The sequence below is a fragment of the Saimiri boliviensis genome, chromosome 16, assembly GCF_048565385.1.
Source record: "Saimiri boliviensis isolate mSaiBol1 chromosome 16, mSaiBol1.pri, whole genome shotgun sequence".
NCBI classification, from domain to species: Eukaryota; Metazoa; Chordata; class Mammalia; order Primates; family Cebidae; genus Saimiri; species Saimiri boliviensis.
In genome coordinates, this window is record NC_133464.1 from 58,053,918 (window position 1) to 58,077,866 (window position 23,949).

Consider the following 23,949-nt stretch of genomic DNA (forward strand, 5'->3'; position numbering starts at 1 on the left):
TTTTTTTTTTTTTTTTTATGATTGATGGGGAAACAAATTACAAATTATATCTAGACCAGTGAGCATAATGCTATAAGTTTTTTCTTTGTTTTCTTAATTTATATTTAATAAGGAAGGGGAATAGAAGAGAGGAGACAAGTAAAGTGAACAGATTGCTAGCAGAAACTCTTAAAGAAGTACTATGAAACAAACCATGGCCTTTTAATTAAGAGGGCACCTGTCACTCTGCACTTGGGGAAGAATAGTAACTTCTGAAGAATAAATGCTATTGGAATTTACCAGAAGGAGCCACATTTTAACCATAAAGGACTGTTCCTCGTAAGCTGCTTAGAGTTAGAAAGATGTGGGTAATTTAGATCAAAGGAGACATTAAAAGTTAGATTTAACAGAGATTAGCATTACTGAAGATTTCTTAGAAAGACACCCAATTGGATGTTTGTGCCAATTTTAAGTCTCCTTACAGAAGTGGACATTTTAAAATTTAGTGATTAGGTTCTGCTGGAGAAGGGTCTGCCCTTTAGTTCTTGGGGTCTCTCATTCCAGATTGAATTCAGGGAGCTCCTCCTCCTGACATGGGCCTCTCAGTCCGTGTGGAGACGTCTGTGGGATGATAAATCCTCCAGCTTGTGCAAAGGAGGCCTCAAGGGCAGCGTTGAGCCTGGACTTCTCCATCGCTGGAGCACTTTAAAAATAAGCAGAGCATAGTCTTTGGTTGTCAAGATCCTTGCCTCACTCAGCCACTAAACAGATTAACACAGGTGTACTCCCAGCACTAAAGACTTTTTAAAGACACTAAAGACTTTAAAGTCTTTAAAGACTTTTCAGAGTCTTTGAAAGTCTCCTTTTCAGTGCTCCATTTATTTTGATCGCCATTATTGAACTTACCGTGTGTGTCTTAACTGTCCATCCATGTGTCTGCTTTTACATATGAGGCTATAAACCTCCTGAGAGGAAGGCTCCACTCTGCCACTCTGTCCTGTTTGTAACGCCAGCCTACCCTGGTGCCTGGTACACAGAGGCCGGTCAATATGAAAATGTCATTTAGGTGAATAAAAACTCGCCAGCATTCATTGGGTACTTACTGTATACCAGGTGCCATGCTAAGCTTCTCACGTAATCCTGGGAAGTAGCTATACAAGTCTGGCATCCTCACAGCACAGAGACTGTTCCTCAACAAATTTTAAAAAGGAAAATATTGATGCAAATATTTAACATACCTAGCTGCATATGCTAGTTACTAAGCTTTATATATTTGCACATAGCAACATTTAAATAAATGGGCATGTATGTTCAATTTTGTGCCTTTCAAAGACATCTTCAGGTTTTACTCAAATGGGGGTAATACGACTCAGCTAGTATGTTTCTGGGAAGATTCAGTGAGATAAAACAGGTAAAAATCTAGCATAGTTTCTAGTACTCAGTAACTGTTTCTCCTTCTCAAGTCAGTAAGATGGCTTTCTTTTTGTCCCTGTGATAGTTTAAATGTAGTCTTTGTAGATTGAAAGGAAGGTGTGAAATAACCTCAGAGCCCTGCTTGCTCTCCATACATGCTCTATGGCTTGCTCACTATTTGCTCTTGAGCCAGTGTTACCTATACAGTTAATCCTGTTGGGCCCATGCCATGCTTTTAGAGAGCTGCTGCTAAAGCTGGCCCTGGGCCGTGGGTGTCCTACCTCTGGCTTTGTCTCTGTTCCTGCCGCCCTCTCCTCTCTCCCCGACAGCATCTCTGTCTCTGCAGGACATGTCCCACCAGCGCACAGTTCACATGTACGTACAAGACGCAATCCCCACCTTAATCCAGCCTCCCTTCCACTGTTCTGTTTTTCTGTTCCTTCACAACAAGCCTCCTTTAAAAGCTTGATTTTCTCTGTTGTCTTTGCCTCCTCACCCCATGCTCTCTCAGCCCGTTCTAGTTGAGCCTCTGCCTCTACCAGTTTATGAACTTGGTTTGGCAAGAGCCATCAAATTATTTTCATGTACCCCAATCCAGCATCACTTGTATTCTCATTTCAGTCTCTCACCAGTATTTCCCCCATCTGTTTCTCTGATTTCTTCTTCTTTTTTTTTAATGTGTAACTCACATTCACTGCAACAAACAAACCCTGTGTGTAGGGTGTAATGAACTTTTACATGTATTTGCCCCTGTGGAACTACTTGAGCAGCGTTAGATGCTGTTGGATGGGTGTTCCCTCCTCCTCATCCCCAACTCTCATTTTCCTCCTGTGTCCCTGCTGTTCCTTCAGTTTCTGCTCAGCCTGCAGGTAGTGGAGTGTCTCAGGGATGAGTTCTAGGACCCCTTCTCTTTATCCCCGTACATTCCTAGAGAGGCTCATATGATTTCACGGCTTTAAATGCCATCTACATGTGACAGCTCCCTGGTGTGTTCTCTACCTCTGACCTCTTCGGTCCACTCCAGACTCATTTTCAGCTCCCTAGTTGACATTTCTATGTGGAAATCAAACAGGCATCTCAAACCTGACACGCCAAAATGAACCATTTCTCTCCATCCTTTCCCTTCTCTTCCCTCAACCTCCCTTAGCTGCTCCTCCCTAATTTTTCCCCCTTGTTAAATAGTTTCTCTATCTAACCAGTTGCTCAAAATGAAAATTTGGAGCTCATCTTTGATTCTTTTCTTTACCCTCATGTTTAGTACATTTTCACATTTTGTTGACCCATGACCTAAGACCTCTGACCTAAGACCCATGACCCCTGTATTTCTTCTCTCTCTGTAGTCCAGGTTACCGCCATCTTCTACTTAGGCTGCTGCAGCAGCCTGACTCTCCCCACTCACTCCTGTGATCACTCCTACAGCCCGTTCTTATGTAGCAGCCAAAGAGATCACTTAAATGTGAATCAGATTGTGTCACTTTCCTGCCAAAACCCTTACATCTAAACTCATGCTCTGCTCCAGTAGACCTGACATGATCTGGGCTCTGCCTGCTTCTCTGACCTCAACTTGTATGTCACTTACTTGCTTGCTTGCTGTTTCTCAGACTCACCCTTCCTGCTTGCCTTAAGCCTTTGTGTCCATTGTTTTCTGTCCTTGAACTTCTTTCCCTGTGTGTTGGACCTTCTTGGCATGCAGGTGTCAGCTTAAATGTTATCTTCCCAGAGAAGCCCGTCCATGTGTCATCCTCCCTGCCACTCTAAGAAACTCTCCAGTCACGTGATCCTGGTTTATTTCCATCATAGCACTTATTCGTACTTAGTACTTGATGCTATCTTGCTTGTTGTCCATTTCCACCACAGAACTGGTCTTCACGAGGGAGTAGGGCCTTTGCTGTGCCATGCACAACTGTATCACCAGTGCCTAGAACAGTGCCTGGCATTTAGCAGCTGCACGATAAATATTGGCTTAATCTGTAAATGAACAGATCAAATGAATACTATTGCTCAGTATAAACAAGTATAGTGTAACTCATGTGACAGCTGGCCTAGAACCTGACGCAGTGACCAAGTGAGTGATGAGTGGTGCTTGTTGCAGGGAGGAGCAAGTCCCCATGGAGCTGGTGCAGCGGGGCGATATCGTCAAGGTGGTCCCCGGGGGAAAGTTCCCAGTGGACGGAAAAGTCCTGGAAGGCAATACCATGGCTGATGAGTCCCTCATCACAGGTGAGATGGCTTGTTTCAGTGTTCCCTCAGGAGGATATCATAGCAGCTGTCAGGTCACATGAGTGCTGGATGGGGCTGAGCCAGTGATGGTTGTCTCTTTCCTACATCTAGGAGAAGCCATGCCAGTCACTAAGAAACCTGGAAGCACTGTAATTGCAGGGTCTATAAATGCACATGGCACTGTGCTCATTAAAGCCACCCACGTGGGCAATGACACAACTTTGGCTCAGATTGTGAAATTGGTGGAAGAGGCTCAGATGTCAAAGGTAATGAAGAAATTTTTAAAACGAACTTCAGCTTTCTCGTTTTAGAAATTATGTCAAGAGTTCTGGGAAATCAGACAGTTTTATTGAGTAGAGATGGCTTAGTAAACGTTGTTAAATGAGGGAGATGATCCCAATCCTTATCCATGCTTATGGTGTTTTATTTCTTCATAGGTTGTAATTTCCCATGGTCTTGGTGTTTTATTTTCATAGGCACCCATTCAGCAACTGGCTGACCGGTTTAGTGGATATTTTGTCCCATTTATCATCATCATGTCAACTTTGACGTTGGTGGTATGGATTGTAATCGGTTTTATCGATTTTGATGTTGTTCAGAAGTACTTTCCTGTAAGTTGAATGCCTTGGGCTATGTGGTGGTTGTGTTTTAAATAATCTACTGACATTGATCCTATTCTGTAATGTCTTAGATTTATTGGGCTTTAGTTACTCATTACATTTTGTTTGCTTGCTTCTCTTATTGGCAGCAAAATCTAAGCCAGAGTAGGATAAGAAATCACTCTCCTTCTGCACATTTCTATTAAAGATGTCCTTTGCATTCTCCTTAGGTAATTTTCGCAGATACCAATTGGTGCCCAGTTGTAATGCTTGAGGCGTTTATAATATGTATTATTGGCCATTTTGAGGTTATGAGGCATACATCGTAGAAAATAGTTCACTTTAAATTTCAGTGGCATGATAATATTATTTAACACATTTTAAGAAAAATGTGTTTTGATGTATGTATTTACCAGTACCATCTTTGACCTCCTAGCTTCCCAAGTAATGTGAATAGCTTTTTTGTGTTTTATTTTGATGTTTTATTTTTTTTTGAGATGGAGTCTCCCTCTGTTGCCCAGGCTGGAGTGCAGTGGCTTGATCTTGGCTCGCTGCAACCTCCACCTCCCAGCTTCAAGCAGTTCTCCTGTCTCATTTTCCCAAGTAGCTGGGATGTAGGTACATGCCACCATGCCCAGCTAACTTTTGTATTTTTAGTGGAGATGGAGTTTCACCATATTGGTCAGGCTAGTCTCAAACTCTTGACCTCAGTTGATCCACCTGAGTCAGCCTCCCAAAGTGCTGGGATTACAGGCATGAGCCACTGAGCCCAGGCGTGAATAGCTTTCTAATTAAATATTTACTAAACATTATATGTGAGGCAATGAAATACACATTTTTTAGTTTTAAAAAGTGGATGAAGAACACTATCTTAGGAAATACGGTTTTATTAAGCCTCAGAAAAAGAAAGGAAAATACAGGCCACCCCTCAAAAAATGTATCTGCTTGAGGAATAAAAACTGTATTACATCCATGAGTCTCAGTTGGGAGCTATGACATTTTTGGTTTTTGTGACTGGGGAGATGCTGCTAAACATCCTATAAGGCACAGCACAGGACCCTACAACAGATAATTATCTAGTCCCAAATATCAGAGGCGCTGAGGTTGAAACCCTGGTAATGTACTTAAAAAGCTACTGGCACACTTAGAACAGTATTTGGTAATGGCCCAATGGGTAGAACAATGTTTTCCCCTTATCTTATTCCTAGCCCCATCTAATGCTGCTTATGCCGTAAAGCTATAGAATAAGAAACTACAAAATGGGCATGGTGATGCCCGTGTAGACTCAGCTACTCGGGAGGCTGAGGCAGAAGATTGTCTGAGTCCAGGAGTTGAAGGCTGTAGTGTGCTATGATCATGCCTGTGAATAGCCACTGCATTCCAGCCTGGGCAACATAACAAAAAGTACAAATATGGAATGGATAATTTTTTTCTTTTAAAAAAATTTCTGCTCATAATTAAAGGTATATCAAATGTTCTCAGGACACATGTCATTTACTAAGATGTCATTTTTCTCCCTCAAATTTCCCATCTTAGATTGAAAAATGTTCAAGTTAAGCACTTTCTGACATCTAAGGAGACCTCAGTGCTCTTAAAAATAACTTATGGTTGCGTGGCTAGAATTTGCCAGTGGCTACCCAGGGCACCTGACTGCCTACAATTTCGGCTTTTTCGGGAGAGCAGTGTGTTGGCATGTGGCCGTGGGAAGACTCAATCCTAAACAAGTTGGAATCTGTGGCTTTCTGCTGTCCATGCCTTTCCATCTTACTTTGGCTTCTTTTGTTTTTATCTGCAATATCAGGGAGGATGCTGGCAAATGAGGTACTGCATGTTCCTTTAAGATACTATCATCTCTCTACTGTACCAAAGTCATTGTAGAGAAGGGCTTGTGGTAACTTCCAGAAGTCCACCCAGTCCTATCAGAATGCTAGGTGTGATTTTGACAAGAATTAGTGTGTGTTTAAAAAATATTACATAATCTTTACCTCTAAAAACTCTCTACCTAAATATAACTGTTTCTTTGAAAATTAAAAGACTCCTTTAATATAGAATCCTGCCTTTCAGAGTGAAAGAATAAAATGTAGTTGGAAACTCAGGAGGTTGTGGTCCATAGCTTCACTTTAGACAACTGTGCTTTTTACTATAAGTAAGCGAACATAGTATCTCTTGGTTATACTACACACCCACCGGCCATTTTGAAAAATAAACCGAGATAATTCAAGCTCTCAGAATACAAATAATACCAAGTGTCTGGAAAGTAGACTCATATTTTGTTTGTTTTAAGTTACAAAGAAAAAATAGTGAAAAATATAGAAAGAAAAATAAAGATAGCTCCAAATCATATCCTTAGAAGTAAATATTTTGCACTTTGGTGGATATCTTTCCAGTATTGTTGAAATGCTATATTCAGATAGAGGCAGAGATTTTTGCACAAATAAATTTCAGCACGTGCCATTTTGTACTTGCTTTTTAATTTTGCAGTGCTGCTGGTATCTTTCTGTATCAGTAAGTGTAGATATACATCATCATTCCAACAATGGCTTCATACCCCATTATATACACCACATCTACAATTTAATTAATCCCCTATTAGCTGTTTCCATTTTTTGCCCTTACAAAAACAAAACAAAATACGATGGTAAATATCCTTGCATCTCTTCTCATTTATATGATTGTCACCTTAGAATAGATCCCTTGGAGACCAGGCATTTTTAAAGCTGCCCTAATGATGAGAAAAATAATGATAATAGTTACGGTTTCTTAGATGCTGCTCCTATGCCAGGTGTTATGTACTGTGTATATTTATATGTTTATATGTATATTGCCTCATTAAATCCTTAGCACAGTTTATGAGCTATGCATTGTCATCTCCATTTTGTATATGAGGAAACTGAGGCACAGAGATGTAAAGTTAGCCTCAGAGCCTCAGATGTGGTCCATCTCCAGAGTCTGCCTTCCCCTTTCAAGGGCTTTCATGTGACTCGGCTCCTGGAATGCCTCTTTGAGGGAAACCTGTTGGATGAAGTTGGGAAACTGGGATGTGGAGAGCAGTAACGTGTTCTCTGTGACAGCAAAGCAGTGCAGAACACCATCTGTTTCCTAAACCCAAGTCGGTCATGCTATGTCAGGCCCAGTGCCCCCCTGAAGTGTCCATATTTGTTTAGGGTTCTTCCTTATCGAACTCTCAACCTGCCTCTGTCTCTGACCTATTTTCAGAACCCCAACAAGCACATCTCCAAGACGGAGGTGATCATCCGGTTTGCGTTCCAGACGTCCATCACAGTGCTGTGCATCGCCTGCCCCTGTTCCCTGGGGCTGGCCACGCCCACAGCCGTCATGGTGGGCACTGGGGTGGCTGCGCAGAATGGCATCCTCATCAAGGGAGGCAAGCCCCTGGAGATGGCGCACAAGGTCAGCCGCACAACAGCTTTCCTCGTCTTGAGAGATGAAAGTAGTGTCTGTTTACCAGTTCACACTGAGGAAAAAGCCTGAGAGCCACCCAAGACAGCAGTGTTAGTTAAATAGAAAAGGAAGCCAAGTCTAACCGGGAATAACCACAGCCACAGAGTAGCCACCAGTCACATAATGAAACGCTTTATCAACATTACTTGATTTAATTGCATTAACAACTCTGTGTGGGAGGTGCTTACCATTCCCATTTTACAGATGAGGAAACTGCAGCAGTAGATTAGGTAACTTGCCCCTAAAGGCCTGCAGCAATCAAAGGCAGAGCTGGGATTCACACTCAGGTAGCCAGGCTCCAGGACAGAAGCCCCACCGTGACATCTGTGGGATTAGTGGTGGGTCCTGTGACCCTGGGAAGAGAAGAGCGTGTGACAGTGTTTTTGACGAGTCTTCCTTTTGCTCAACTTACCAACCTCTTGCCTTCCACACGTCCACATATTTAATCAGCATTTGTTGGGCACTTGATATGTGTGGGCCCCGCACTGGGTCCTGGCGATGGTCATGGTTTCCAGCTGCCAAGGAGCCCACCAGGTTAGCAGGAAAGACAGAAAGTGAAAAAGTAAATAGCAAAGGTGGGTGGGTATTACAAGTATTATGAGATGGTGCTTGATGCCATGAGGACACTTGAACAGGGGCCGGTCCTAGACTCAGGGACGAGGGCGCTGCAGATGTTCAGGGAAGGGAATGTGAATGTTCATCTGAAACCTTACGGTTGAGTGAGAGCCAGACAATGGACCTGGGGAGGATGTTCCAGAATGGGGCCAGCAGGTGGAAAGGACCTGTGGAGGTGGAGCTTTCCTGCCCCACTGTATCCCAGCATCTAGCCCGAGACATCGAGAACATTCAGAAGTTATTTGTTGAATGAGCAAATGAGAAACTGGAAGAACTGGAAGAAAATCGAGAGAGAGGAACTGGAGATGAGGCTGTTGAGGGAGGGGCCAGAATACAAAGGCCGAAGGTTTAGTCAAGGGTTCTGAACATCAGCCTGGAAGCCATGTGGGCGATGGCACACCTATGCGATGTGACCAGGTCGTGTGTTGTGAAGATCATTCTGGCTGCAGAGTGAAGGATGCACTGAAAGCTGGCAAGAATCCCTGGAGGAAGATGAGTCAAGTGTGTTGAAGGACGGCCACCACTCAGCAGCAGAAACAAGAAGCTGAATTACTGTTTGCTTGTAAGGGTGAACCCTGCTTGTGGGACATGGTCTGAACAGAGCAACCTGCTGGCCTTAAATGGGTTTGAATTATACACTGTCCCTCAGGGTCCTGACCCCTGACCTGACGTGAGGAAGTCTGTGGATGGTGTCACTGTCTGGGGGACGATGCTGTGCCATCTCCTGTACAGCCAAATGAGGGTTTCTGGCTTTGCCTGGTCAAGGTCAAGCCTCAGGGTGACTGGTTTGACTGGGCACATAGGGAAGTGGGAGTTGTTGGACCCCGAGATTGATGACAGAGGATCATGTTAAGGAGCTGTGCAGATGTCTTGTTTCCTGCCTGAGGCAGGTTGGGTGAGGTTCTGCCTCAGGACTATGACTGTGGAAGACCCCGTCTGTATTGTGGTCACTGAGTTGTCGTTGTTTCTGGCAGATAAAGACTGTGATGTTTGACAAGACTGGCACCATTACCCATGGGGTCCCCAGGGTCATGCGGGTGCTCCTGCTGGGGGACGTGGCCACACTGCCCCTCAGGAAGGTTCTGGCTGTGGTAGGGACTGCAGAGGCCAGCAGTGAACACCCCTTGGGCATGGCAGTCACCAAATACTGTAAAGAGGTATGTGGACCTGGACATGGCCCTGCCCTCCCCCCCAGTGCTGCTTCACTCCTCACCACCCAATTCTCTCCTAGCTGCCTGAGGAGGCCTTCACTGTGTGGTCTGGAAAACCACTTAGAAGGCCCCTCTGTAGCAGTCGGAGACAGGGCTCACAGTCAGCCCCCACCACAGTTCCAGGTTATCACAAAGGGATGCCAGTGTCACTGGCATTTGCTGAACATCACCAGTTGTCAGGCTCAGGAGAACAACAGGAGTGAGATTTGACCTCTACCCTTTGGGAGCTCAGCCTGGGGAGGTCGGGCAGTCTAGAAACCCCAGCCATTCCTTTCCCCTGCCACCTGGTCCCCTCCTCCTCCAGGGCCTGATACACGAGCAGTTCTCTCTTGATAGCCTCAACTCGCTTTGTTAACACTAATTATTCCATTGTTTTTATGAAGTTATTTGCGACATAAAATTCACATCTTCCTGTCTTTGGCACCTGCACTCCTCTTTAAGTTGAGGTGTTTGATGTGAATTGCCTTTTTCCTTTCCACTTGGCAACCTGCCCGCTATCATGAGGCACCCATTCGGGGAAAGATTTCAGGCTGTTCAGTCTCATTCAACTTAACAGCTATAATATCTTTACCAAGGGAGGGAGAAATAATTATAAGTTACTAGTCTCTGCCGTAACCTTTCCCATCCATCCCACCTCCCTCCCCTCCTATCGGTTCCCGCTTTCTGCTGCTCTCTTGCCACCTTCACCCCGTGTCCCTGTCCTGCCTCCCTCCCTCTCACTTCACCCCTCATGGCTTACAGGTTCCTCTCCCTCTCTTTCCACCTTCACAGGAACTTGGAACAGAGACCTTGGGATACTGCACAGACTTCCAGGCGGTGCCAGGCTGTGGAATCGGGTGCAAAGTCAGCAACGTGGAAGGCATCCTGGCCCACAGTGGGTGCCCTCTAAGTACGCCAGCCAGTCACCTGAATGAGGCTGGCAGCATTCCCAAAGAAAAAGGTATCGCTGGCCTTTGTCTCTGCAGCTGGTTCAGTGTAGAGGTGGGTCAAACCACAGAGAGTCCCACGCTTAGTAGCGATTGCCTCTGCTGTGCGACAGACGGTTCATGGCTGAGGCACCCATGCCGGCCTCCCCACCCCCCGGAAAGCCTGCATTTTCTGCCATGTTCTTGGACGCATCTAAATTTTGATGCTTATGGCTGCCTTAAATTCGTGGAGCATTGCTTAGCTGATCCGTGATTTTGATTCTCCTGTTTCTTATCCCAAATGGGTCTTGCTGCTCATAAGCTACAGAGTAGGCAGGTGGGAATTCTACTTTTGTTCTTCCTGTTTCCATCCGGTGTGGTAGAACTCTGACAATATTTACAGAGCTGGCAGAAAAAGTCAGGGAAAGCAGAGGGAAATGGTCTACCCGAGCCAGGAAGGGACTCTGCTTGGCGAGACAACTGCTTCTGAAGGATGGCCTCTCTTATTCTCAAAGTAGCTTGCTAGCCACCAGCATAAAAGGTAGAAAACAAAACCTGTGACCAGTGTTTTTCCTAAGTGTTGGTAATGAAATTGTGACTTAGATTGTGTGATTGTAAGCCATCCACCACCACCTTCCAGCCATTTAAACCCCCAGGGATGACCTTTCCACGAGAGCCTGGCTGTGCGGTGACACCTCAGTTAGCAGCACATACTGTTAGAAAGTGACAGGTGAGAGACGCATCAGCCTCAGGAGTTGCAGTTTTAAACATCTCATATAGACTTGTCTGATTATTTGTTGATTCGCCTGGGGTCATCGGTACCAAGCAGTAATGAATATAGTCAACACTTGCTTTGTGTGCTGGTGAAATAACTAAGTGCTTCTAATCCCTGCAGAAAAACAATCAGTGGATACCTCTAAGATAGAGACGGACATTGTCTTATGTTTAATATGTTTATACCATTTCCACCCATATAGCATGTACTATTAATGCCCCGTCTTAATTCATACCCACATGTCCTACAAATTAGTTTTACTTTTTTCTTGTCCTAAAGGATGCTGTCACAAGAGGTGCTTACTGGGTTACAGTTTTTCAGAATGGTTAAATGGATATTTTGCTATTAAAAGGATTGCATGGTTTTTAGTTTATAGTGAAATCTGACTATTTAGGAATAACCACAGCCTCTGTTGAATAGATGCAGCCCCCCAGACCTTCTCTGTGCTGATTGGAAACCGTGAATGGCTGAGGCGCAACGGCTTAACCATTTCCAGCGATGTCAGTGACGCTATGACAGACCACGAGATGAAAGGACAGACCGCCATCCTGGTGGCTATTGACGGTATCTCCTGCTTCTGCCTTCCTTCCGCTCTCTCAGAAATGCAGTTTTCTGTAGATACCAGGCAAAAGAGTCCTCCTTTAAAAAGGAAATGAAAACAAACAAAAACCTTCCTCTCTTTAATTTCAGGCCTGTTTTCCAAAAGATTGTCTTTTTGTTCCTTCCCACTATCTCCATCTTGGCCCCAGAGCCAGCTGTGATCTGGCCTCAGTCTTCCTGACCTTGGAATTCTAAACTTTCTTTGTTATCATTGTTGCTGTCGTCCGGGTGGGCAGTTCAGAGTCATCCTTCTCATTCATGCCTGCAGACAGAGCAGGAAACGGGTTTAACTACAGGGCACCTTTAAATAATGAGATCCATGCTGCTCTTCTCTGTCTACTTTATTTATTTATTTATTTATTTATTTATTTATTTATTATTATTAGGCCAAGTTTTGCTCTTGTCACCAAGGCTGGAGTGCAGTAGTGCAACCTCCACCTCCTGGGTTCAAGCAATTCTTCTGCTGCAGCCTCCTGAGTAGCAGAGATTACAGCCACCTGCCAGCATGCCTGGCTAATTTTTGTATTTTTAGTAGAGGTGGGGTTTCACCAGGCTGATCTGAAACTCCTGACCTTAGGTGATCTGCCCACCTCGGCCTCCTAAAGTGCTGTGATTACAGGCGCGAGCCACCATGTCTGGCCCTTCTGTCTGTGCTTTATACAGACTGGTTGTGCACAGAGTACAGGTCTCAAGACTGCAGGTGTTTTAGTGCTCAGATTCCATCCTGGGCTTTGCATCCCAGAGAGAGAAGAGTCTTTACTTTGTTAGTGTAAGTTTCTGCTAATAGAAGTAACAGTATATGCAAGCAAGAAATAAAATTTACGACACCACATTTTGAAGGATCCAGCCAAATATGTCTTCCTCTCACGTTCTCTCTTTTTTTTTTTCACTTTTTTCCAAGTCTTTGTAAATCCACAGTTCCCTCAGCTGTCGAACCAGAATTGGCACAACTGAAGGAGTCGTGCCCTCTCATATGCCATCCCTCTCTCTGTTCTCATTCACGCCTCAGCCCTAAAAGCCCTCCTGCTTCTATAACTAAAGATACACTAAAAGCAAAATGCTGCAGAAATGTTTTCTGTAGGAAAAGGCAAAGGAAGGATTGATTTTCTAGTTTGGACAGTTATCACTTATTAAATGACATCTGTTATATTTCTCAAATTTTAGTAGCTAATGTGTATTGAATTCTTATTACGAGCCAGGCACCTTGCAAAATGTCATACATTCTCCTTGCAGAAAGTTTGGAAAATTCAGCTATAAAGAAGAAAATGAAATTACGCATAATCCTATTCTTCAGGGAGCCACTGCAAAGATTTTAGTTATATTGCTACTAGACTTTTGTGTGCATCTGTAAATGCGTGTACTTTTTAAAAAGCCAAAAAAAAACCCCATGGTATTATATATAATTTGGTGTTTTGTTTTTTGCACATAACATTGTATGGTGAGAACATTGCAAGTGCGGTATCTTTGTGTGGGGTGCCCTATCCTGTGCAGCTGCTGATGCTGGCTGGTTTGCTCCAGGTGTGCTCTGTGGGATGATTGCTATCGCAGATGCTGTCAAGCAGGAGGCCGCCCTGGCTGTGCGCACGCTGCAGAGTATGGGTGTAGATGTGGTTCTGATCACAGGGGACAACCGGAAGACAGCCAGAGCCATTGCCACCCAGGTACAGCCGTTTAACGTTGCAAACTGTGTAAAGCTCATAGTAGCAGTTAGAGGCAAAAGTAAGCACCAGTTGGCCCAGCACTCAGCGGTACTCCTGCTCTTTTCCCCTCGCTGGGTGCTTTTCTCTCCACGTGCGTCATGCTGTGACCATGCAGTGTCCCATGAGTGCTGTGCTGCTGTGCAGAGAGGTCTCATCCCTGGGGCCTGAGCACATGCATCCTGGAAAAAGGAATTCTAGTGTTCTCTAAGCTTTTCCTAGTCTTTGCGACGGAAAAATAGTTTGTGGCTTAAGGGCTAAGATAGACATTTTCTAATTTTTATGTTAAGGGAAGATTTTGCCAGCTCAGCTCTTCTCACTGGGGCGCCCAGATAAGTGACTCGGTCCTGGACAATTCTCCAGCAGCCCTTGGTGCTGAGTTTGGGCCGTGAGGACAGCCCCACTGGAGGGCTGCCTGGCTCCCCACACAGCGGTGGCTTCAGTTTAGATTCCTAGAAATTACGCCCCTCCAAATGTGTGCAGAGCTCTAGTCGTCTGAAAGCCTCATCATGTCCCATGAGGGAAGCAGCAGGACCCCTGTTTTTCATGGTCCTCCTTGCTGACAATGGACCTATCGAGCGTCCTTTCCCCATTTCCTGGCTAACACTTGTTCATCTGTTCAGCAGACACGAAACACCATGAATGCGACAGGCACGCGTGGGGCCAGGCTCTATGAAGAGTGAAAGGGGCTCTGCCCTTGAGGGGCTCATGGTCCTGTGGGAAGGTGGATCAGGGACAGGACATAGATCTGAGAAGCGAGAGAGGGACTAGGAAAGGGAAACTGCACCTTCCAGGACAGAACCAGCAGCAGGAGCATTTCCCAGGGGCACAGAGTAGCAAGGTGATTGGAGATGCTGCGGGGAGCTGAATGGTGTGGTCGAGTGTGACACCAGCTGCAGACCACCAGGCAGAGGCCAGACCCTGGGACCCTGGGGGCCTCGGAAGCAGACCCCAGAGAGTTGAGCTGCCCTCCCTGGCAGAGGCCAGACCCTGGGACCCTGGGGGCCTCGGAAGCAGACCCCAGAGAGTTGAGCTGCCCTCCTCTGGGAGGTGCGTGGGGTCCACTGGAGGATGTGAGGCAGGAGAGTAGGAACGTGGCCGCACAGATGCTTTGGGAAGACTGTGGAGGCAGCACGTGGAGAAGAGAGTTGAGGGACTAAGCGGTGGACAGGGAGACCAGCAAGGGAGCTGTTTGCATATTCAGGAAAGGACGGGGCCTAAACCAGTGCAGGGTGTTGGGGCGAGAGCCAGGGAGAAGCTGACCCTGTGACAGCAAACCTGCAGGGTATAGTTGACCAACATCACTGACTGGACCCAGAGGCTGAGGGCAGAGGGGGCAAGGGTAACTTGGGGTTTCTGCTGCAGTCCAATACCTTTTGCCAACACCAGGCGTTGCCTTCCTTTCCTCTTAGGTTGGCATCAGCAAAGTCTTTGCAGAGGTGCTGCCCTCCCACAAGGTGGCCAAGGTCCAGGAGCTTCAGAACAAAGGAAAGAAAGTCGCCATGGTGGGAGATGGGGTCAACGACTCCCCGGCCTTGGCCCAGGCAGACATGGGTGTCGCCATTGGCACCGGCACAGATGTGGCCATTGAGGCAGCCGATGTCGTCCTCATCAGAGTGAGCACAGCTGCAGCCAGGCTGTGGGAGCTGGGAGGGCGATGGGCCGACCCCTTCCTCACTGCATGCTCCTCTCCCTCAGAACGATTTGCTGGATGTGGTGGCTAGCATTCACCTTTCCAAGAGGACTGTCCGGAGGATACGCATCAACCTGGTCCTGGCACTGATTTATAACCTGGTTGGGATACCCATTGCAGCAGGTAGGCAGCTCTTACCCACTGGGCTTCAGCTGTGCCCAGAAAGGCTTCTCCCTCCTGGGTTCTTGCTGAGGTTAGTGAGTGGCTTACTCACTGGCTGGCTAGAGGTGTTTTAGTAAGGCTGGTTTTGATATGTCCCCCGCTTTGTATGTCTCTAAAGGTAAATGAGAAACTGCTGAGAGGACCCAAAGCCTTCATCCACTCTGGTCCTTTCTAAAAAGCTAGTGGAGATGCTTGGCTATATTTTCTGAACCTTTTGTTAAGTTATATAGTCTGAGAATTAGTCATTAGTAAGAATTATGAGACACCTGCTACATGCTAGGAACATTTTTTTTTTTTTTTAGATGGAGTGTCACTCTTGCCGCCCGGCTTGGAGTGCAGTGGCACAGTCTTGGCTCACTGCAACCTCCACCTCCTGAGTTCAAGCAATACTCCTGCCTCAGCCTCCCGAGTAGCTGGAATTACAGGCATGTGTCACCATGCCCAGCTAATTTTTGCATTTTTAGTAGAGACAGGGTTTCACCATGTTGACCAGGCTCAAGCTCCTGACCTCAGATGATCCGCCCGCCTCGGCCTTGCAAAGTGCTGTGATTACAGGTGTGAGCCACCGCACCTGGCCATGCTAGGCACAGTTACTGGTGTTTCAGAACCTTATATTGGACATTAATCCTGCCTGGTTTTACTCTGATTTACACAGATGATCATGGAAAGAAATGGCTTTTTGTCCAGGCATGCTGTCTCATGCCTGTAATACCAACACTTTGGGAGGCTAAAGCAGGAGGATCACTTGAGCTCAGGAGTTCAAGACCCGCCTGGGCAACATAGAGTCCACCTTTACATAACATTTTAAAATTAGCTGGGCATGGTAGCATACACCTTAGTCCCATCTGGGAGTACAGAGGCTGCGGCAGGAGGATGTATTGAGTCCAGGAGCTGGAGGTGGCAGTGAGCCGTGATCACACCACTGCACTGTAGCCTGGGCAAGAGTGAAACTCTCAGAAAACAAAAAGGAAAATAAATGGATTTTTCTGCTTTGTAATTCCTCCTCCTTCCCCCTCCCCAGCAACCGCCTCTCTCCTGTCCTCTATTCCATGGAACACGGCAGGGAAAAGTTCCAGACCCTTCTGCGAGGCAGTGCTCCTCCATGGGCTTAGGAGAGATCAAGTTTGCAAACTCGGCATTCCCGCCTGGGTCTCCCTTGTGTCCAAGTGGTTAGTGATGACGTGTATAACAGGGCCTTGGCCTCCTGAGCCCAGTGAGTCAGGCAGATTTATTTCCTGTCCTCAGAGCCAGGTCACGAGCTTCATTCCCCCAGTGTGTGCCTCTGCCACGCAGAATTGATCGTACCTGTCTCCTGACCCTGTCCTGGGACCCAGCTCTCATTCCTCTTTTAAAGATGTTATGAAGCCCTGGAGTCAATGTCATCTGCTAGACAAGGGCTGTAGCCATCAGCCGTGATTATCCTCTGCAGGACTGTGGCTGCAGGATGGGCTGCTGGCTCCCTCACCTCCTGCCGCTTTTCTCCTCCCCCTGTGCCCGCCCTTCCTATTCCCTGTGCTTTGCCGCTCCCCTGGAGCTGGCCCTGAAATGGGATGCCATCTGTGAGTGGTTCTGGGAACATCAGGGCGAGTGGAAGAGAGGCCCATTCGACAGCGCCCCACACCCAGCTTTCTAGGAAGCCTCGCTTCGGGGGGCCTGTGGGCAAGACCCATCAGCAGGGGCTTCCAAGCATGCCAGGAGGAGACCCCCACAGGGGCCGCTGAGGGTGGAGCCAGCCCGGTGCTGGAGGCCCTCTCCTGGCTCCTCTCCCAGGCCTAGGTGTGAGTGTGAGTTCTTTCTTCCCCAGGTGTCTTCATGCCCATCGGCATTGTGCTGCAGCCCTGGATGGGCTCGGCGGCCATGGCAGCCTCCTCCGTGTCTGTGGTGCTCTCATCCCTGCAGCTCAAGTGGTGAGTCCCCTCAGGTGGGGCATCTGTGAGAGGCTCCCAGGAGGCCCTGTCGCTCTGCATGCCCAGGGCACAGTGGGGCTTGCCTCTCATTCCCCATTCATTTGCCTGGGATAAATGCTGCAGTGGAAGCCCACGTAGAGCCGGGTGTGCGTGTGTGTGACTTAGCACCGTGAGCAGGCAGTTCACTGCTGTGCAGCCTCGTGCCAGGCTGCCCTTACTCTGCCGCTCAAGGGTTGTGATGTGAACATCAGGCAGACATGGTTGCCTGTGTATTATCTATCATTTTTTCCTTTAAACAAGATGTTCACTTATTTATGAGTCCATTCACTTAACAAAAGTTAGTGGCACCCTACAATGCATAAGGCAGTTTCTAAATCAGTTGAGCTTTCCTGGAACCATAGGGAGTTTAATGCCCTTTTCCTTTGAAACTCTTGAGGTTTTTATACTGAATGTTATGAAAAGATGGATGAGAGGCCTTCACCAGGTTAGAAAAAAAAGAGCCTTGTATCTAGAATGGCTCAGATGCTGTTGCATTCCTGCTTTCCAGCTATAAGAAGCCTGACCTGGAGAGGTACGAGGCACAGGTGCACGGCCGCATGAAGCCCCTGACGGCATCCCAGGTCAGTGTGCACATCGGCATGGATGACAGGCGGAGGGACTCCCCCAGGACCACGCCATGGGACCAGGTCAGCTATGTCAGCCAGGTGTCGCTGTCCTCCCTGACGTCCGACAAGCCATCTCGGCACAGCGCTGCAGTGGATGATGGTGGGGACAAGTGGTCTCTGCTCCTGAATGACAGGGATGAGGAGCAGTACATCTGATGGCTCCAGGCGGGCAGGCCCAGGGCGGGGACTGGCCTCCACTCGCCACAAGCTAGGCAGGACAGCCAGCAGCAGGATGGGCAGAGCTAGCCTCCAGCTTTGGGGACTTCCACACCCTGGACATGTCCGATCACCCCGCCCTGCGATGCATGGCCTTGTCTGGGTGGAGCTGGCCTTGGCTTGGAGAGGATGTTCCTGCCTGCTTCCTGGCCTCACTGGGCCGTCAGCATGGGCTTTGTCTTGGACTCTAGTCCTTGCCTGTGGGACTGCTGAAGATGAGAGGTGAGCCACCCTCCTCACAGACCTCTCCTGGAGTATTTAGGACGACTACTATGAAATGGAGAACAGTTTCATCAGGACCAAAAAACCTCGCTGGGCCTTTCCAGAGAACCACAGACCTCGCTGTCAGGCTCTTTCTGATGACGCCTGCGTGCCTCATGTTTCTGAGACCACAGTTTACCTCAGGTGTCTCTGTTGCTTTCTGCCTGCACGGTCTGTTCCTTTTCTGTCCTGTGTGCTTTCACTGGGGACCCCGTGTGACCCTGCCTGTCACCTAGGAGGGCAGGACCAATGTCCTTGCGGTCCCTGCTGCTGCTCTCGGGCGCTTCTCCAGTGCTCTGGAGTGTGCATCTCAGCCCGAATCTGCTTCCTGGCGTGCACATCCCTAGCCAGGGAGCTTGCCACATCCTCCTTCAAATCGAGGCGAGTTCTTTCTTGCTTAAGGGCCCCTTCTCTGTAGAGTGGGGGCTTCTCAATAGAGTGTTGTTGCTGACCAGCTGGAGTGAGGGTCTCAGAGCCTGACCTGAATGTCCAGCCTCGGCTTCCTGTGGAGTCTAGGTGCTCACAATTCAGGGCGTCCTTCTGTGCCGCTGCCCAGCCTGTGGTGCTCAAAACAGGTGCCCCATGGGAGATATATGTGTGCAGGAGCCTCCCTGCATGGCCCCAGGAGCTTCGTTTTCATGGTCTTCTGTGTGACTGTCACCTCGTGGGGCCCAGTAGAGCATTCATGTCACTAGTGTCTGGCATTGTGTGGCTTGGAGGAAACAGTGCTGCCCAAATAGGAGGAAAGCACAACCTCCCTGAGCCTGCCTTCTGCACGCTGCCCAGGGGCCTCAGGAAAGGAGTGGCCACAGCTCCACTGTTTACCTGACAGTGGCTCTCAGAGCAGCAGAAGGGGTCCAGTTATTGACTCTGAAGTTGGTGGCGATTGACAGAACGCCTTGGAGTGAGCTAGTAGAGTTGGATTAAATTCTGGGTGAAACTCTTGTCTCCCACCCAAAATAGTTGTTATTTTTTTTGAGTGTCCATTACTTGCCAGAGGAAGTGTTAGCAGCACTTTTGATAGATTACCTCTAATCTTCCAGCAAACCAGCAAGGTAGCTATGCCTGTCCACATTTTACAGGCAAGGAAACAGGCTCCGAGAAGCTGAGGGCCTCGCCCAGGATGACATAGCCAGTGGCCGTACCGTGTCTGTCAGCTCTGAAGGCTTTACTCCAATGTCCTTTTGCCTTGAATAGAAATTTGCCTCATAAGAGTAAAAAAAGAAAAGGTCTTTGCCTCCTGGAAGAACAAATCTACCAGGTAATCTAGTAATTATTTCAACTCAGAATGCAGTTGATTCAGGAGGTCCTCTGACCTTCACCATGGATGGTTAGTTTCACTTTTTACATATAGTTTTTGTGGGGTTTTATTTTATGAAATCCAAGCGCGCCATTCACTGTGTTTTCAGCCCCTGCTCCAGCTGCAGCGGATTCCTGCTCTCCGGCTGTAATCGCGTCCTCTCTTTAGGCTTGCTTGGGGAATGTCGTTTCCTGACCAGGCTGATCATTATCTAAAGAATCGAATTCTGTTGATTTTTAAATCTTTTAGGACCATAAAACATTGTGTTCATCTATGGACCTGGAAATATTTATATAATTTTATAGAAAATAACCTTTTAGATGGTCAAAGTATAAGGAATTTTTTTTGTCAGATAACCATTTCTACTTCAAAAACATTCCATGCAATATTAGAATAAAGTTCCTGTCATTCCTCTAAAAATCTGCCTGTGAGTGAGATGCATGGTCAGAGGCCAGTGCCATCCTGCCTTCATGAGCGCGTCTGTGAGGCGCTGGCTTGGCTGGATGTCTTTTTAGGGGGCAGAGGAGTGTGGGATTTTAACAGCAGGGGACATGAGGATGGTCAGAGCCCGCTTTTTCTGCTATCCCCAGTGCTCATGTGAGCCCCGCTCGCTAATGCAGGGCTGCCTCAGTGACGTGTGGGGAGAACGCTGAAAGGCAGCCCCTGTCAAAGTCCCTGCCCACCCTGGGTCAGACACAGGCCTAAATTTTGACATCGTTTGCACCCCTCTGTTCTAGGTCAAGTGTCTGCAAAAGGCTGTTCTCAAACACACTCAACCAGGAGGGATATGTTTGAGTTCCTTGGCCTTGAGGGAGTGGGTCAGGAGGAGGAGCAGAAAAATCTTGACTAGTGGGCTCTGCTGGGATAGCTCTGTGGGCATCTTGGGGTGGCTGGGGACGTAAGTGAGCCATGCCTAAAGGGAGTTGACAGTGTAATCTTCACCCACACCAGGACACTTTGAAGAGTGGAAGGAGGCACTACGAATAGTTATGCCAGAACAACTGGCCTAAACTGGGACTATCCAGGCAAACTGGGACATGTGCTCACCTTCCTCCAATGGGAAATAGACATTGTGACGTCTCCACTGGCACAAACTACCTACTTTAGAACCTTGCCCCATTATAGGTTCCAGAGACATCCTGGTGGCATAGTCCTTTATCACATTTCAAGGTTCCTCCCCATATCCACATCTTGGTACTGACACTTCTCTGTGGAATCACTGAGGTGATTATCTCAATCCTTGATGGCTCAATGTGACTTCACAGATAGATAACCAGTCCCGCCCTCCAGCACACCCTGGCGGACTTCGTGCCACACGCGCCTGACTGTTTTTCTGGATGCCTGGGTACAGAGATTTTATGTTTGTGTATGTCCCATTGTGAAAAGTGAGGGTTGTTATCACCTTAGGAAGGAATCCCATTTCTTTAGAAGATAGATACTTTCTAAAACTTGAGCACATTTTCCTGATATATTCCTCAGGCAGAATAAATCACAGCATCTCTATTAACTTTGAGTCTTTAAGACTTTAGTGAAGGATTGTGATGGGATTACCTTTTTAATAAACAAATGCAATAATTTTCATCTTTTTCCAAAAATGACATCTGGAAATTGACATGTTAAAAAATAGATTCTTAAGTGATTTTGCTGGATTACCAAGGAATCAAGATTAATAAAGGTGGCTTTTATTTTCTATAAATCCAGCATAGACCAAAATCAGGCAATCAAATAGTATAATTAAAAAGAGATTATTCGAATTGCAGAAGGACTTTTTTTAGCTCTAAAAAATTATGACAGTTTTAGTAGGTAAGTTTCTTAGTGTGTATACAATTGAGTTAGACACTTTTTATTTGCATACTTTATTTTTCTTTTTTTTGAGATGGAGTCTTGCTCTATCACCAGGCTGGAGTACAGTGGCGTGATCTTGGCTCACTGCAACCTCTGCCTCCAGCGTTCAAGCGATTGCCCTGCCTCAGCCTCCCGAGTAGCTGGGATTACAGGCACATGCCACCACGCCCAGCTAATTTTTGTATTTTTACTAGATACAGGGTTTCACCATGTTGGCCAGGATGCTCTCCATCTCTTGACCTGTTGACTTGCCCACTTCAGCCTTCCAAAGTGCTGGGATTACAGGTGAGAGCCACCACGCCTGGCCTGCATACATTTTTCTTAATTGCATCTTTGTTTGTTTTGTTTTTTTTTAAAGGAACATATGTGCAAAGAAATACTTTAAGCAACCACTCATGCTGACTCTCAGTTTCCCTTTGCAGATTACCTTGATGTGTGAGGAAGCTGATTTGGTATTGAAAAGTATTGTGAAACTGGGAGGAATGAAACTGCTCTATTTCCTCATTTTCTTTCTTTCTTTCTTTTTTTTTTTTTTGAGACGGAGTTTCGCTCTTGTTACCCAGGCTGGAGTGCAACGGCGCGATCTCGGCTCACCGCAACCTCCGCCTCCTGGGTTCAGGCAATTCTCCTGCCTCAGCCTCCTGAGTAGCTGGGATTACAGGCACGTGCCACCATGCCCAGCTAATTTTTTGTACTTTTTAGTAGAGACGGGGTTTCACCATGTTGACCAGGATGGTCTCGATCTCTTGACCTCATGATCCACCCGTCTTGGCCTCCCAAATTGCTAGGATTATAGGCGTGAGCCACCACGCCCGGCTTATTTCCTCATTTTCAAACTCACCTTGGACAGGCATGTAAACGCTATTGTTCAGGTTTTCATTCCAGAGAGAGATGTCTACTTTGCTATTTTTCTTTGTGTGAAGACAATGACAGTGGTTGAAATTACAGGATAGAATATGAGAATGCTAAGTAATGCTGTGAAATCCAGAATCTCCTTTATTCAGGAAGATGAATAAACAGATATAAAACCATCCAAGGGCTAAAATGAAAAGAACTGATGGAAATTTAACGTTTTTGCCCTTTGAAATGGAGACGGCTATTAATTGTTCTCAATAGAAGCATAATAACTGCTTATAGCAAAAAATTAAGCATACAGAAATGCAGAAAGGGGGGGGAAAGGGCTAATACTCCCTCCCCAGCCCCAAAAGGAAAGCCCATGAACATGATTTCATGGAGGGATGTCCTTTGTGGATGGACTGCATCGGGGCATGGACAAAGCCTTCCTGCTCTGCGTTAACCAACACCTGACCAAGTGGCAGCCATCTGAGACAGGTGTGCAGTGGCCTCAGACCTGCTGAGAGTGAATCCAGGTCCTGGTAAGATCAGGGGACAGACAATGCTCAAATATCTCCAGGCTGCTGAGTGCTGGGAGCCTGGGCAGGTTCTGTCACTCATCTTGATTGGCCCTCACAATGGCACTAAGAGCTATTTGTATAACTGTCCCATTTCCACAGATGGGACCAAGCCTCAGGTTGTTCAGCTGACTGTCCAGGACACAGCAGGGGTGTTCAAACCCACTTGGCACTGGCACTGAAGCCTGTAATCTGTTACGCTCCCTCTGGAAAGCTCCCTCCTCTCAAAGGTGAATGCTGGTGCTTTCCTCAGGAGAATCTGTGCTTCCTCAGCATCCCTTGGTCCCCTTACATGGGCAAGAAACGTGTCCTTTGTTAGGACAGTGTGCTTTATCTCAAGAGCCACCAGGTGTCCCTCTGACCAAAACAACCTCCTAGTCGGCTGCTGGAGCCAAATTACCATGGTTTATGCATCTAGAAATTCAAATATCAGAATGAAAACGTGAGAGGCGAAGAGCGTGAGGCCGGAGGTTAGCCCTGCCATGGGATGCCTCCATGCTACAATGTAAGCAACACCTGTACTTGCAGCCCAGGATTGCAGAGCCTCAGACCTGCATTTAGTGCAGAGGACAAGTTGGGATGACTCGACAGTCACCACGTTTCTCTTTATCATCATGTGCATCTGAGCTTCATGTTAAATATTCTTGCAAGTTTAGATAACCCTTTTTTTTTTTGAGACAGAGTTTCGCTCTTGTTACCCAGGCTGGAGTGCAATGGCACGATCTCGGCTCACCGCAACCTCCGCCTCCTGGGTTCAGGCAATTCTCCTGCCTCAGCCTCCTGAGTAGCTGGGATTACAGGCATGCGCCACCATGCCCAGCTAATTTTTTAGATTTTTAGATTTTTAGTAGAGACGGGGTTTCACCATGTTGACCAGGATGGTCTCGATCTCTCGACCTCGTGATCCACCCGCCTCGGCCTCCCAAAGTGCTGGGATTACAGGCTTGAGCCACCGCGCCCTGCCTGGATAACCTTTTTTAAGGCTTGAATATTTTTTAAGAGAAAAGGTTTC

General features: G+C 47.1%; 1 protein-coding gene across 2 annotated transcripts in view; it reads left to right on the forward strand.

The window, feature by feature from the left end:
• ATP7B (ATPase copper transporting beta) overlaps positions 1-23,648 on the forward strand; it is an 83,965-nt gene extending 60,317 nt beyond the window's left edge. The window contains exons 10-21 of one of the 2 annotated variants that reach the window (XM_003927178.4): positions 3,485-3,612; positions 3,724-3,878; positions 4,089-4,223; positions 7,428-7,622; positions 9,263-9,445; positions 10,271-10,439; positions 11,600-11,743; positions 13,298-13,440; positions 14,889-15,092; positions 15,175-15,292; positions 17,136-17,238; positions 17,786-23,647. In XM_003927178.4, the coding sequence (XP_003927227.1) occupies positions 3,485-3,612; positions 3,724-3,878; positions 4,089-4,223; positions 7,428-7,622; positions 9,263-9,445; positions 10,271-10,439; positions 11,600-11,743; positions 13,298-13,440; positions 14,889-15,092; positions 15,175-15,292; positions 17,136-17,238; positions 17,786-18,059 (1,951 nt within the window). In that variant the 3' untranslated portion in view covers positions 18,060-23,647. Of the gene's footprint in view, positions 1-3,484; positions 3,613-3,723; positions 3,879-4,088; positions 4,224-7,427; positions 7,623-9,262; positions 9,446-10,270; positions 10,440-11,599; positions 11,744-13,297; positions 13,441-14,888; positions 15,093-15,174; positions 15,293-17,135; positions 17,239-17,785 lie in introns of both variants that reach the window. The other variant, XM_074387656.1, reaches the window with a different exon arrangement.
• Positions 23,649-23,949: the final 301 nt, after the last annotated feature.